The sequence below is a fragment of the Culicoides brevitarsis genome, chromosome 3 (genome assembly GCF_036172545.1).
Source record: "Culicoides brevitarsis isolate CSIRO-B50_1 chromosome 3, AGI_CSIRO_Cbre_v1, whole genome shotgun sequence".
In the NCBI taxonomy this organism is placed as follows: Eukaryota; Metazoa; Arthropoda; class Insecta; order Diptera; family Ceratopogonidae; genus Culicoides; species Culicoides brevitarsis.
In genome coordinates this window covers 2,527,499-2,542,991 of record NC_087087.1, presented here as the reverse complement: position 1 = coordinate 2,542,991, position 15,493 = coordinate 2,527,499, and the positions used below count along the sequence as shown (strand labels likewise).

At 27.2% G+C, this 15,493-nt stretch overlaps 2 protein-coding genes and 1 long non-coding RNA gene across 4 annotated transcripts; 1 reads left to right on the top strand and 2 right to left on the bottom strand.

Moving 5' to 3' along the window:
• Window positions 1-45: 45 nt before the first annotated feature.
• LOC134835832 (monocarboxylate transporter 12) lies at window positions 46-8,634 on the top strand. Of its 2 annotated transcripts, none has more exons than XM_063850813.1 (6): window positions 46-714; window positions 4,350-4,526; window positions 5,541-5,798; window positions 5,854-7,236; window positions 8,100-8,185; window positions 8,246-8,634. In XM_063850813.1, the coding sequence occupies exons 2-6, from the start codon at window positions 4,376-4,378 to the stop codon at window positions 8,453-8,455; spliced, it is 2,088 nt and encodes a 695-aa protein (XP_063706883.1). In that variant the 5' UTR covers window positions 46-714; window positions 4,350-4,375; the 3' UTR covers window positions 8,456-8,634. The 2 variants fall into 2 exon arrangements, with proteins under 2 accessions (XP_063706883.1, XP_063706884.1); XM_063850814.1 differs by lacking the exon at window positions 46-714 and adding an exon at window positions 3,280-3,346.
• Window positions 2,457-2,955, bottom strand: LOC134835776 (uncharacterized). The gene is made up of 3 exons (XR_010162227.1): window positions 2,818-2,955; window positions 2,636-2,721; window positions 2,457-2,580 (listed from the first exon to the last, which is right to left on the bottom strand). It is a non-coding gene; the product is annotated as an uncharacterized LOC134835776 (long non-coding RNA).
• A 1,905-nt stretch (window positions 8,635-10,539) lies between the features above and the next one.
• On the bottom strand, window positions 10,540-15,487 carry LOC134835831 (uncharacterized). The gene is made up of 7 exons (XM_063850812.1): window positions 15,338-15,487; window positions 13,043-15,224; window positions 12,116-12,284; window positions 11,965-12,055; window positions 11,791-11,898; window positions 11,574-11,712; window positions 10,540-11,071 (listed from the first exon to the last, which is right to left on the bottom strand). Exons 2-7 carry the CDS (start codon window positions 15,176-15,178, stop codon window positions 11,042-11,044), a joined length of 2,673 nt encoding a protein of 890 aa, XP_063706882.1. The 5' UTR covers window positions 15,179-15,224; window positions 15,338-15,487; the 3' UTR covers window positions 10,540-11,041.
• Between the last annotated feature and the right edge of the window lie 6 nt (window positions 15,488-15,493).

The window sequence follows — 15,493 nt, the reverse complement described above, 5'->3', positions numbered from 1 at the left end:
ACGCTGACTTACTTTCCGACACGACCATTTGGAAAAACACACATATAATCATCTGTTGTTGTACGCGAAACGAGCGACGACAACGACGAAGGACTTGAACGGCAAATGTAGCTGCTCGTTTGAATTAGTTCGTATTTTGAGTTGGTCGGAATGAGTCGATAAATAAATAAAATTTGCTTGCGTGGAAAGAGAAAAAAAAATGAATTGAACAAGAAAAAAAGGCAAGAACAATAATTTACTTCTGAGAAAAGCGTCGCGAACGACAGAAAGAGAGCAAAAAGGCTTCTTTAAGCAGTGAACGCGAACAAAAAACGAGTGATGATGATTCCAGTTGTGGCTCGGAACTCATCATCATCGACATCTTCGCAGCGACTACTACTTTCATCTGACAATTCAGCAGGAAACAAAGAGAAAATAATAAAAATAACAATAAAAACATGTTAAAAATAAAGTTACCGCAATAGTGCGATTTTTTTAAGTTTGTTTGTTTGTTTGATAAAATTCAATAATTTTTTTTTTTTTGAAAAAAATTTTTTTTTTATTTTGGAACGAACTGTGATGTGAAACGATTTTATTGATTTTCAAAAAAAAAAAAAAATTTAAAAAAATTAAAAAAAAGTGAATCTTCTGAAAAAAAGGCAAAAAATTACTACAAAAAGTTAATTAATTAAAAAAAAAGTACAAAATAAATACTGATAAAATCCTAAAAACAAGGTAAGATAAACAAAAGTCTCTCTCGTTAAATCTAACACAAATTACCGTGCCAGTATGTGTAATTACGTCAGACAGCTGACAAAAAAAAATAGATTATAATTTAATGAACGCGGTTATTGATTCGATATTTAAAGAATTTACATTTGAACGCAAATCAATTTTTTTATAATTTTTTTTTTGGTTCAAAATTACCAGTTTAGTTCACTTTTGTCACATATTTATGTCGCTAACGCGATTTATTTATTCATACAAACATAAATATAAGCGACGAGAAAAACATGTGAGTCACGCGACTTCACAAAGGTCGCTTCATACGAAATTCCAACAAACTTGGTTGCTGTGTTCTAAATGCATAACAAACACATTTATGAAGTGAAGTGATTCATTGACCCCCAACTCAACTTCCCAAACGAGTCGGATTTCGTAAACAACTAAAAAATGACGTTAATGGAGAATTAATTGCTTTCTTTGATGATGATGATGATGCTCATGACATGAATAAATAATGTCCCGATAAATGAATTCAATAAAAAAATTCCTTGAATGAATTATTTTTTGAGAGAACAACAGTTTTCTCGTCATTCAGTCAAAATATTGAAATAAATTATCAACTTATGCAATTAAAATGTCATGTAAGTGTATAAATATTTATAAATTTGCACGAAACGTTGCGTAAAAAAGTTAATAACTCAGTATGAAACTTGAATTCTTGAGGAATTCTTGGTATTTTTAATGAATTTTTTTATGTTTTGATCGTGAAAGGAAGTTAATTAATTATTATTATTTGTGAGTCGACTTGATGTCTGAAAAGTATTTTAAAGGCGTTTCTTTGAGAAAATTGGTTTTGGAGGGTTTTTTCATGTCTGTCTGTAAGAAGGAAATTTTTAGATTTTAAAAAATTTTTCAATTTTGAGTTAATTTTTTATAAAAATAGATTTATATTTTATATTGTATAAAAAATATAATTTTCAAATAATTTTTGAAATTTTTTTCAATTAATAATTTTATTTTTTTCCAATTTTTTAATCCGAATAGAGGTTACTTTGGAATAAAAATTACAACTGAAGAGTAAAAAAATTATTCAAATGAAAATACGGAAAAATTACGAAAATTTTCTCTTAGACAAGAATTTCATACAAATGGACCCAAATTTTCACACAGATGGACACGAAATTGCCAAGGCGATTCATATCATTTCTCATATTAGCGGACTATGAAAGGCAAAATACTTTGAAAAATACTGTCAAAGACCCTAACACCTATTTTGGCGATCAACAAGTCTCTAAAAATTTCTACATTACGCTCTATAAGATTAATGGAAAGTACAAATTTGACGTTGAGCAGATAAAACGATTTGAAGAGTCTCGACAGAAAAGATGCTTATCGGAATAATGATCCAACGAGAAGGAGACATACCAATAATGATTTCTGTCTTTAGGTCGAAAATTGATAATATAAAAATTACGGATATTTTACGAGATACATATTTTCATATAACATGATCTTCCATGGTTAAGTTTCAATTTTATATAGATTTGAAATTTTATGCTTGGTTTGAATTAATTGAAACTTTAGATTTGTTTTGAAAATCACAGTATTTGAGCCTCTCTCAGCATTTCTTTTTCGATGTTCGAAATGTTAAAATTTTCCATCAATAATTTAATTACTTAATTAACATAAAGAAAATTAAGAAAGATACAAACTCTTACCTTTGTATATTTCATCCAACATCCAACAGAAATGCGCTCAAGTTATCTCAATAAAATTTTTGATAATTTTTTTAAAATGAAACCAATGATGAGTAATTGACATTCCAAAACTCTTCCCTTTAATGGTTTCTCTTTATTCTTTTTCATTTTCAAAAACCTACAAAAAATGACAAAAGTACAAAAAACTGTTTTTAAGTCGAAAAATTATTCACCTCAAATCCGAAGTATAGTAAAAAATTTGTCCACGAGCCAAACGACTGAACATTATGCGCTTATTAATAGATATTTTGGCAATTTTCTGTATTTGGGTGAAACACATGGAAAAGAACGTCGACTATACTATTAATATTTATGATGATTATTCAAACAAAAAAAAAATTATTTATTTATTTACCGGGAAAGCATTTTTTCTTGTCTTGTTTGGGCGTAATTCTCCGGAAATCTGTATCACTGATTTTTGCAAGTACAAATCGCACGTATTACTAACTACTTGCTTATCATTACTCATTTGGAATTCTACTGAATAAGTGATAAGATTACTATATCGATTTTTTTTAAGGTTAAAACTTTCATGACAAAATCACGATCAACACATTTTTTTTCAATACAAAAAATTTTTTCTCGCATCATCAATAAATAAATCATGTCGCGTCGTTATAGAAATTGTGAATTAACGAAACAAACAGTAATAAACGCTATCTGCGAAAGCACGTTCTCGCGATGCAGTCGAAACTACAAATATTTATAAAATTCAAGGTTACGCGTGAAATTTTACTTAAAATTAATATTTATGGAAGTGTTGACAAACATTCGTTATTACGTTATTAATTCGAATTTCTGAAGAATATTGGTGCGGATCACATGATAGATTCGCGGTACAGTTAAAAATTTATGGACGACTTCCTCGATTGAGTGATTATTAAGTGAGTGAGAACAACTCAATTGAATTGCAAACTTTTTTTTTTTTGTATCAACCTTCAATTGCTAACGTTGTTTTTATTATTATTTGTTTGTTTACATTCGATCATGCTCGTCAATTGTTACTTTGTATCCATTTCAATTCGCGCAATTTCTAATTGTATTGATTAGTTGATGAATTTGCGAAAAAAAGACGAGTTTTTGTGAAAATTTTTATTTGAGCGCATTTTGATTTTTTAAGAATTTTTATTTTTGAATAAATAATTTTGAAAATAAATATTAATTATTTCAATAATATTTTTTTTTGTTTAAAATTTTTAAAATTTTAAAAAATCCTTTAAAGAACAAAAAAATTATTTCTTTATTTTTCTTAAAGAAATTAATTAATTAATTTTTAATAATTAATTAAAGAATTTTTTTTCTCAAATTTGTTTTAAAAAAAATTGTTAAAAAAAAAAATAAAAATTAAATAAAATAAAAATAAAAATTAAATAAAATAAAAGAAAAAATAAAATAAAATAAAAATAAATAAAAATTAAATTAAAAAAAAAATATAAAGTTTAAAATCACTTTTTTTAGTACTTACGAACGTAAAAAATATAAAAACTGAAGACAATAAATGCAACCATTTATTGTTTTATTTGTAATTAAGTAAACACAAGTCATTCTATGACAATCGATAAAACATTGCAACTTTACTATAAAGAATAGATTAAAAATTTATTGTTTTGCGGTAAAATTGTTGTAAAATATTTAAAGGCAAAGTCACCCATTAAAAGTTTATTTTTACAATTTTTCAAGCTAAAAAAAGAAAAATTTTCAAGAAAAATTTAAAAATTTTTATAAAAAAAAATTGAATGAAAAAAATTTTTTTACGTAAAATTTTTAATTTTTAGAATTAAAAAAAATATCGACAGACAGACAATAAAAAATTATTATTTTTTTTTTCAAAATTTTGAACACTTTTGACTCATATTAATTCTATAAATTCTCCATTTGTCATTTCAGCTTTTAAATTAAAACAAAAACACACAATGGGAAAAGAAAAGGCAGAACTAAATGAGAATAAACTCTCCAATCAATCGGATCACAGTCCCGTACGCGAAGCCACAGATCACGACGAAGAACGAGTTCCTCTGGAAAATGGCGACAAAAAGGCAGTTCACATTCCAAATGGAAAAGGAGGTAAATGCGAAACCTTGAACTTGAGACTTTTGTGTCAAACGTGTAATTTTAATCTAATCTTTGGTTTGTTTGACCAACCCGCGAGACGAAATGAATGAAAACACTTACTTGTGATAAGTGACGAAAAATATTTAGTTTACTCTCGAAATTAATTAGAATGATACAAGGTTATCATGTCTTGTGCCAAGAAAAATTTTTTTTTGTTTTAATCAATGCACTAAATTTCTGTCAGCGGCAAATATTTGCATCAAGCTCCCGTTGAGAGAGAGTGACGTTGTTCATGAATCGATTGTGATAAAAGATTTCATTGAAAATTTTATCGCGTTTCAAGAAAAAAAAAATTTTTGTAAAAATTGACGTCATTGAAAAATTTGAAATTTGCATTGGGATGAAAAATTTAAAAATTTGCTTTGGGATGAAAATTTGCTTTTGGATGAAAAATTTAAAAATTTGCTTTGGGATGAAAAATTTAAAAATTTGCTTTGGGATAAAAAAATTTAAAAATTTGCTTTGGGATGAAAAAAATTAAAAATTTGCTTTGGGATGAAAAATTTAAAAATTTGCTTTGGGATAAAAATTTAAGAATTTGCTTTGGGATAAAAAAAAAATAAGAATTTGCTTTGGGATAAAAAATTAAAGAATTTGCTTTGGGATAAAAAATTTAAGAATTTGCTTTGGGATAAAAAAAAATTTAAGAATTTGCTTTGGGATAAAAAATTTAAGAATTTGCTTTGGGATAAAAAATTTAAAAATTTGCTTTGGGATAAAAAATTAAAAATTTGCTTTGGGATAAAAAATTTAAAAATTTGCTTTGGGATAAAAAAAATTTAAAATTTGCTTTGGGATGAAAAATTTAAAAATTTGCTTTGGGATGAAAAATTTAAAAATTTGCTTTGGGATGAAAAATTTAAAAATTGGTTTCTGTTGAAAATATAAAATTTTCTTTAAAAAAAAAATAAAAATGCGCTTTGATGTAATGAAGAATTGAAACTAATTTTTAATATTTTTTTTCAGTCTCAATATCAGTAACAGATGAGAAAAATCACACAACAACCAACATTGGCGCACTCGAAAAACGCAATAAAAATGGAAATAAGGACAAATATGAAATGGTTCCGCCAGACGGCGGATGGGGATGGTTCGTGCTATTCGGATCGATGTTGATTAATATTCTCGTGCCAGGAACAATCAAGAGTTTTGGCGTGTTATTTGTCGAGTTTCAAGAAGCATTTCAATCGTCGCCAGCAGAAAGTGCATGGATCCCTGCTTTATGTAAGTTTTTTTTTAATTTAAAAAATTTTTACTCACAAAAAAATTTCGTTTTTAGGTTATTTCCTTTACAGTTCTCTTGGTCCGTTATCGTCAATCCTTTCCGTGAAATATTCCTACAGAACTGTCGTCTTCATTGGCGGAACATTCGCTGCTGTTGGCATGATAATCACATATTGGGCGACTTCGATTGGCTACTTGTACGTTAGTTACGGCGTTTTTGTCGGAACGGGAGCCGGTTTGAGCTTTCCTCCGACAGTTTATATCGTAACTTCGTATTTTGTCAAGTTACGGGGTCTCGCGAACGGGCTCTGCATTTCCGGAAGCGCCCTCGGATCGATTTTCTTGCCTCCCTTGTTGCGATATCTCCTCGAGAATTACGGATATCGCGGCGCGTGCATGATAATGGGCGGAATAACGTTAAATACGTGGATCGCAGCGTTATTTTACGAGCCTGTCGAACGTCACATGAAGAAAGTGTTGAAAAAAGACCCCGAAAATGAGGATGATTTCGAGTTTAGTGACGATCGCATTATAGAAGAGACCGAATCGGAGGATGAGAAGCAACGTACGCCTTTGAAGGCGAAATTTGTGATTACAGGAGATGATACGCCCGCGGGAACGCCAACTTTGGAACACAAAACTTCGGATATTTTCCGTTTTCCGTTGAAAAATGACTTTGCGCGAAGTGTTTCGGCAGCTGCTGTGCAAAATTTCATCAAACCGAATCACGAAGAATCGCATCGTCAGAGGAAAATTAGCACGCCCATCAGGCAAGAAAATCGAAATATCACTTTTATGAGTGGTTTGAGTTCAAATGACTCCGTCAACATGGTTCAATCTTTCTCCAGCAATCGTTTGTCGCGTTTCCAACGACTTTCAGTGACTCGCCCGCCCAAACGTTCGCCATCTACAAGCAGTTTTCAGTACATCAGTACCCCTTTTCACGGAGGATCTTTCACGACAATGCAGCCAAATGAGTTTTCCTCGTACCTGTCGTTAAATTCTCTTAATCCCGTGTCGTCTTGCGTTAAGAGACAACCTCAGAGAGAACAAGGCGATGGCGGCGATGCTGCGAAACCGGAGAAAAAGTTCAAATTTATCGACTTGTCGTTGCTCACAGACCCGACATATCTCGTTATTCTCATTTCCAACTCGACGAACGCCATTAGCTACACAAATTTTATTATTTTGCTTCCGTCATACGCTATCACGATGGGCTTCGACAAGGGTCGGGCAGCGTACCTTCTCTCGATCGTGTCTGCATTAGATCTAATCGGGCGCATTGGGGGAAGTGCTCTCTCCGACACAAATCTCATGCCGAAAACGTACTATTACTTCGGCGGTTTGCTTATTAGTGGCATTTCACTCGCCCTGCTACCATTTTTCACGACATACTCAATGATTAGTTTTTGCTGTGCCGTTTTCGGGTTGAGCTCAGGTATTTATTTTTCGCTTTTTTATGTGAAAATTTTCTAAAAAAAAATTCATTAAAATTTTAATTTTTTTAATTTTTTTTTTAAAAAAAAAAAAAAAAATAATTTTTTTTTTATTAAATTTGAAAAAATTTAATCAATTTAAAAATTTTTTAAAATTAAATTTAAAAGATAAAAATTATTTAAAAAGAATTATTTTAAAATTTTATTTGAAATTTTTAATTTAAATTTTTTTTTGAAAATCTTTTTTATTTAATCTTATTTTATTTTTAATTTAAAATGATAATTAAAAAATATATTTTTTATTTGAAAAATTATTTAAATTTAATTAATGTTTAATTGAAAATTTATTAAAATTTTTTAAACAATTTTTTAACATTAAATTAAAAATTTTTTTAATTAAATTTAAAAAAAAAATATTTAAATATTTGAGTTACAGAATTATTTAAATTAAAATTTAAAAAAATGAAAATAATTAAAAATTTAAAATTAAAAAAATTTCAAATAATTTATATTTCAAAATTATTCATTTTCTTAACATTTTCTGAAGAAAAAAATATTTAAATTAAAATCTAAAAATTTATTTATTTTTTTACTTAATTTTTTTTTTTAATCAAATTCATTTTTTATTTAAAAAAAAATCAATTGAAAAAAATTTTTAAATTGAATTTTATTAAAAAAAAATATTTTTAATAATTAATATTAAACTTGATTGGAAAATTATTTAAAATAAATAAATAAAAAATATAAGAAAATAATTTTAAATAAAAATTAAAATTATAATTTAATTAAATTTTAAAAATTAAAACTTGAAATAATAAAAAAAAATTAAAATTAATTATTTTCTCAATATTTTTAATTTTTAAAGGAACTTACGTTGGCATCACAGCAGTTATCATGGCAGATATGCTCGGAACTGAACGCCTAACATCAACTTATGGAATTTCCTTATTTGTAAGTTCTTCATAATTCTCAAAAAAATTCAGAAAAATCAAATTTTTCCTTAAATTTCAGGTCAACGGCATCCTTCAACTCATCGGGCCTCCCTTGTGCGGCGTCATTTTCGAAGCAATGAATGTATACGGACCTCTTTTCAATATTCTTGGATTTTTCCTCATCTTTGGATCGTCTCTCGGATGTTGTTTGCCCGTCATAAGAAGGCGACAACAATCCCGCGAAGAATTAGAACAACAAATTGAACCAGCAGAAAAACTTCTGGCTTAAAAGAATTTTTACACACAATCAAGCTTAAAACTAAATATCATAAAAACTTTTTAAATCTTACCACCGCAGAAAAAAATTGCTGAATTTCAGAATTCCATTGAATGTGAATCAATGCCTTTTTATGAAAATAAGCCTTCATTAGGAAAAAAAAGTTTTAAACTTTATAGACATGCAGAAGATTCCCAATGTTAGAAAAAAAAACAATTATTAATTAATGTTAAGATCTTTTAATAAAAAAAAAATAATTAAAAAAAAAATATTTTTTTTCAAAAAAAAAAAAAAATTAAAAAAAATGAAGGCTCGATTTTTCATCTATTTTCATTCATTTTATTTTTTATGATTTATTATTTATTACAATTACTAAATATAATAATATATTAATTTTTATCGTTTATAGTTTATTATTATTAATTAATTATTATAATTTATTATTATTATAATGTTCTAAGTTTTCGTGGTATTTTTTATGAGATTATTACCATTGATGATCATATCTTACTGTTTTTTTTTTGAAACTTGAAATATTTCTATACAAAATGTAAAACCACAGTAGTTGCCTTATAATTCATTTTTATCGTTATTATTATTATTTTTTGTTACTTTAATATGAAAATAATTCTAAATCTTCCATATGTTTTATGTATGTTTAATTTTATTTTTTTTTTATTTAATTGATAGAAATAGTTATTTTATTTTTTTAAAGAGTTGTTGTAGTTGCTTTTTTAATTTTTTTAAATGAAAATTATCAAAAAATGAATTGCTCAAAAAAATTTCGAAAATAAATTAAAAAGATTGTTTTGAAGTAAAGTATATTTGACTTTTGAGTGTTTTTTTTATTTTTTTTTTTTTGAAAAATTTTAATTTAATAAAAAAAATTATTTCGAAAATTTTATTTATTTTTTTTTTTGAAATAAATTTTATTATTATTATTATTTTTTTTTTTTTTTGAAATAAATTTTAATTTTTTTATAAACAATTTTTGTATCAAAATTATTAAACTATATTTTATTTTATATTAAAAAAAAATTAAAATTTTTAAAAAATTTTGTAAAAAAATATTTTTTAATATTTTGAATTATTTGACAATATTTTTGGTTTAAATTTAAAATCCAATTTTATTAAAAAAATTTTTTTTTTGAAAAAATTTGAAATTTATTTTTATTTTGAAAATTTATTAATGTTAAAAAGTTAATAAATTAATTTTAATTAAATAAATAATTAATTAAAAATTTAATTAATTAATTAATTTAAATTAATAAATATTTTTACTTTCCAAAAATTCAATTTTTTGTTTATTAAAAATTATTTTTTTTTTTAATTTTAAAAATTTTTCAATGAAGTCACAAAATACATAATATTTTTTATTAAATTAAATTTTTCGATTGTTCAAAAATTTTACTTCAATGATTTTTGTGGTTTTCTTTTTTACACAGCTTTCATCAATTAATTAATTAAGTTATATATTAATTATTAATATTTATTAAATATTTTCATTTTTTTTATTTAATTTTTTTATCACTATTAGTTTTCATGTTTTTTCTTATTTTCTTTCTTTTATGCCAAACATTAATTTAGAATTTTTCTTATCATCATGTATTCCAGTCAATTTTACATCCATGTGTGCTCCGCATTAAAAACCGCTTAAAAAGTCTTTTTCTGTATAAAATAATATTTTTTTATATTTTTTGTTTTTCATTTAAATTAAACATCTAGAGCTCGTTTCACAACACATGTTACTTTCTTACTTTTTAAAATTCTTTTTTTTTATTTTTTGCCGAAACATTAAATTTTGATTCCCTGGTTTTTATTTTTTTTTATTGAAAGTTTTTTTTTTATTATTTTTATTTTATTGCAGAAAGCTTAAAATTAATAAAATTAAATAAAATTAAAAATATTTTAAACAAAAGTTGACTAGTTCAAGTTCATTGTGTCTTTGAACAATAAAGGATTCTTCAAGAAAGAGGAAATTTTTTAGAGAAATCTATTAAATATGTTTTTTTTTTGTTTTTTTAATTAAATAGACACTAATTTGATTGACTACGGTACAATTTTCATTTCTTTCCTTTTTATTGTTCTTTACATTTAATTAATTTTTTGACTTTTTTTTATCATTTTAATAGTGTACGTGGCTTGATTATTCATTGTTCTGCGTTTCTTGTTAGTTTAAAAGGATTATTTTATGGGGAACTACGGAGAAAGAAAAAATGTCGAAACAAAAACGCACATTCAAAGCTCTCGCTGCTCGTTATGGAGTCGTCCAAATATATAAAAGTAGCGATACAATATCAAATATTGCAAGTTTATTTATTTATAATTATTGATTAATACTTTTTTTTTACTTTTTCAAATATTGAAAGACAATATTTATCAATATTCTTGTGTTTTCTTTAAATGTAAGAGACTCCTCTCATGTTACACAGTCACAATTTGATTATAAAAAACGCACATTACATTCATTCATCAATATCAGTTTTTTTTTCTTACTTTTTTATTGCAATAATTTTTTTTTCTTGCTCACTAATATTTTATTTTTTTAACTTTTTTCTTAAGAAAGGGTTGATTATCGTCTTTGACGTGTTAAATTTATCAATTGGTATCGTTGTTTTCACCATAAACCTAAAAATTAAAAAAAAAATATTAAATTTTTATGAAAATAAATAAAAAATAATTTAAATTAATTTTTTTAAATAAAAAAAAATAATTTTAAATAATTCGAGAAATATTTTTTTTATTTTTATTATTTAAAAAATAAATTTTTATTTATTAATAAAATATATTTTTTTTATTTGAAAAAAATTATTTAAATTATTTTTTTTAACAAAAATAATTTTTAAAGAAAAAATTAAATTTAAATATATTTTTTTATTAAATAAATTAGATAATTATTTTTTTTTTAAAAAATATATTTAATAAAAAAAAAATTAATTAATTTTTTTTTAATAAAAATAATTTTTTAAAAAAATTAAAAATTAAAAAAAATTATTTTATATAAATTTTTTTTTAAATTAAATTAAAATGTATTTATTTTATATTTTTTACACATTTTTATCCAAATTTTTTATTTAAAAATTAAAAATAAATAAAAATTAAATTTTCAGTTAATAAAAAATAACTTTACCTGTGATTGTGATGAACTATCACTCTCAATCTGCTCCGAAAAGGGATTTTTGTTGGACAAGTAATCGAGTATTCGTCTTGGCAATGGAAGCATTTGTATTAAATCTTTTCGACCATTGAGAGATTTTAATATTACAAATCTAAAAAATAAAAAAATAATTTTAATTAATTTTGTGATGAAAATTCATGAAAAAATTAAAGTTCAGAATGAAACTTACCGACACATGTGTTGCAAACTTTGGATGTGCTTGAAACGCGAAACAGGATGCGTGAGTTGAACTCGCATTGGACCGTGTTCAGGACGACGATGAAGGAAAAATAAGTACCTAAAACGTGATTTTAAAAGTTTTTAAAAAATATTCTTAAAAAAAAAATATTTTTTTAAAACAAACCTTCCGCTTCGTGATGTTTCAACAGCATTCTCGATAAATTCCATTATTGTACGAGATGTGAATTTTGCACATAATCCAAAGGAAAATAAGCCTAAAAAATTTTTTTTGAATAAATTTTGATGAAAGAGAAAAAATTAGTTAAAAATCGCACCTTGATCCTGTTCAATTCGCACATGACGAACGACGCCGTCTAATTTGAAGGTAAGTGAAAAGATATAATGATCGTCAGAACTGTCACGAACGATAAAACTTCCATCGGGCTCTGTAGATAAAATTTTTTCTGCAGCTTCTGATGATATGGGTCCCCAATACCAACCATACTGAAAAAAAAATTTTTTTTTAATTAAAAAAAATTATTAAGAACAAAATTATTTTAAATAAAAAAAATTTTTTAAATAAAAAAAATTAAAATTTAAATAAAAAAAAATTAAATTCAATATTTTTTTTTTTTCAAATTTTTCAAATAAATTTAAATAAATAAATTAAAAAAAATAAAATTATTTTTTTTAATTTTTGAATGAGATGAAAAATTTTCTTTGAAAAAAAATGTTAACTTATTGTGAATCGATTTTAAAAATAAAATTAATTTTAAAATGAGTTAAAATTTTATTTTTTTCAAAGAAAAATTTTTGTTTTAATTAAAAATAAAAAAATAAAATATTTAACTCATTAAAAAATCGATTTTTAAAAAATTTTTAAATTTTATTTCGACTAAAAAAATTTATTTTTTTTTATAGAAAATAAAAAAAAAATAAATAAAAATTTAATAATTTAAAAATAATTAAAAATATTTAATTTTTTTTTTTTTTAATTTTTAAAAAAAAAAAAAAAAATAAATATTTAATAAATTTTAAAATTAAAAATAATTAATTATTTTTTTAAATTTAAAAAAAAAAAAATTTTCTTAAAAAAAAAAAATTAATTTTATTCAAAATATTTTTTTTTTTTAATTTTTTACGTATTTTTTCGTAATTTTTTACGTATTTTTTTTATATTTCTTAATATTCAAACTTAAAAACCATAAAAAAAAATATGAAAAAAAAAAATTTTTTTTTCAAAAATTAAAAAAAAAACTTACTTCTTTAACTTTTTCGATATTCGTGGCAAAATCCATCGTTCTCGCTGCCTCTTCCTTTTCACTTTCCTGCTCTTCCGACTTTTCACAGCCACTTTCCGTCTCGCATTCCGTCGTCGTTCGTGACTTTTGCCGCTTCTTATGCCTCTTTTCTTCATTCGGTTCGTCTTCCGGATTGGAATCTTTAACTTTTGGCAAGGGAGGCAATGCTCGACTAGATAAAAGAATTCTTTTGTCTTCACTGTAGACTTTTTGCGTGCCATTTGCGACATTTTTGGTGCCTTTTTGCTCATAAATCGCATCATTTTTACTCGCATGTCGACTCTTGAAGCGAAAAATATTACAGAATTTCTGCCTCAAATTCGAGGTTATACTAAATTGTGACTTTTTGCCGTTCATGTATTTCGTCGAAGGCTCCGTACTTGCATTGGAAGTCGAATTATTTATCGTGTTATTGTTGATGTTAGCTTTTAACGTATCTTTGGCGGCGGAGTTTTTGTGTGAACTTTTTGAAACAGTTGGCGTACTTTTCGACTGCTTGACAGCTTGGGGCGATTTAATGGCTTCCGGTTCGATTGTTTTGGCGATTTTATGACTTTTTCGTTCGGAATCTGATTTAATTTTTGCATTATTTGACGCGATGGCGGATGTTGAAGCGACAATATTCGCCGTAATTCCGATAATTTCGTTCCCGCTTTCGCTCGAGCTTGAATAGAGATTATGGTAATAGCGTTTTACCTCGTCGAGGGTCATTTGCATCGGTTCAAAACGATTTTCCGGGACACTGTGACGCTTGTCGTTCGAATTTATCGAACCTGTGGTCGTTAAATTGCTCGTATTCGATTTGGACGTTTGAAGGTTGGCGTGTTTGCGACGTCGTTTGTTGCGCTGATATCGCGTTTTGGGCTTCGTGAGTCGAATTACGTCGCCATTTAGACATTTTTTGCGATGTTTGGAACTGTCTTGCTTTGGTACTCGATTGTTGTGTGCGGCAACAGTGCTCGTGACACTGTCAACTGGAAGCGCATAGATATCCGAGTCGATAGGAACGTTGTACAGATCGGAAATTTCGCCGCGCCCAACGAGCGCATCGTGCGACATTGCTTGCGTAATGAAAATGGAGTCGTCCGCTTTGTTCGTGCCGGGCACATGTAACGAATTGTGCGACGAGGAGAGACGAGATGTGAGTGAATTTCGCGAATTTGGACGATTTCCGGTAGAATTGCTGCTATTTGTGTGATAATAATGATGATGATGATGATGCAAGGGACTAATGAACACACTTGGGGTCCGGCGTCGCTTATGACTGATCACTGGAGTGAAATTTCGTTTGCGATAATAGTACAAATCGTAATCGTATACCTGATGATGTCGATTACTCCGCGTCGAAGATGTCGTCGAGGAGTAATTCGCTTCCGCAACGTTGCTATATAACAAGTGATTATCGTAAAATTCGCTATTTGGCTCGTCGTAAATGTTTCCCGTGTCATATTGATCCAAAAACGAGTCACTTCCGTAAATGTGTTGACGACATTTCTTCTGCTGCACCAATTTCCTGCATCCCCCATTGCTCTGACACTTGGCAATTGTCGTATGCGCCGAATTTGAACTCGATGTCGTGTCGAAATAAATGATGCTGCTCCGTTTTAAACTCGCATCGTTGCTCGCGACACTCGTCATTTCCCTCAAATCGACCATCGCATGCGAAATAATCGCTTTTGTCAGTCGCGCCGAATAATTTTGCAGCGACACCGATCGCATAAGTGTCGTTTGCGGCGAATCCTGAAACTCGGGAGGCGGTTCAATGGTTGTCGCACCCGCAAAAGGTCCCTTTTTCAACGTGTTATAATTCTCCGCGCTCATTCCGCCATCCGAAAAATTATCCAAAGAGTCAAATTGGGAGACCTCGGCATCACTTTCTGCCATCTCAAACTCGAAACGACACAGCTCGATGCCTCTCGACGACGAACCGCAACTCGAAATCGAGCTATTTGTGTGCGGCACGAAACCCGAGTCGTCACTTAGGGAAGCGCCCGCTGCAAGTTCGAAACTGTTTCCCGTGTAGTACAAATTTTGGCTGGAATTTGCTTTGATGTGAGTTGTTGTTCCGCCTCCGCCCGTTCCCTGATCATCTTCCATGGTTTCAAATCCTTCTCCTTCTTCCTTAGTTTAATTTTTGGAACATCTGCGAAAAGTTTTTTTTTGAGAAAATTAAATTTTTTTGTTTTGAATTTCATTTTTTCGCAGAATTGAAGCGAAAAAAAAAATTACACAAAAATTTTTCATTCACTCACGTACCAACATTCATAATAAAGGGCGCTCCTCTGCATTATTTCTCGTCAATTTTTAGCACGTTGAGCGCATTTGCACTTTTTCCGTAATTGTCATAGGCTTCGAGGGCCTCTTTTGTGCTGAAAACTCGGAAAATTTCACGATAAATAGAAAATTCAATGG

What these genes read in the sequence shown, in the direction of transcription:
- LOC134835832 (XM_063850813.1), top strand. Translation starts at nt 4,376, where the DNA reads ATGGGAAAAGAAAAGGCAGAACTAAATGAGAATAAACTCTCCAATCAA. An exon ending in CATTCCAAATGGAAAAGGAG is followed by an intron (nt 4,527 to 5,540) that starts GTAAATGCGAAA and finishes ATTTTTTTTCAG; the next exon opens with TCTCAATATCAGTAACAGAT. An exon ending in CTTATGGAATTTCCTTATTT is followed by an intron (nt 8,186 to 8,245) that starts GTAAGTTCTTCA and finishes CTTAAATTTCAG; the next exon opens with GTCAACGGCATCCTTCAACT.
- LOC134835831 (XM_063850812.1), bottom strand. Translation starts at nt 15,178, where the DNA reads ATGGAAGATGATCAGGGAACGGGCGGAGGCGGAACAACAACTCACATC. An exon ending in ATATCGAAAAAGTTAAAGAA is followed by an intron (nt 12,285 to 13,042) that starts GTAAGTTTTTTT and finishes TTTTTTTTTCAG; the next exon opens with TATGGTTGGTATTGGGGACC. An exon ending in AGTTTGCAACACATGTGTCG is followed by an intron (nt 11,713 to 11,790) that starts GTAAGTTTCATT and finishes TTTATTTTTTAG; the next exon opens with ATTTGTAATATTAAAATCTC.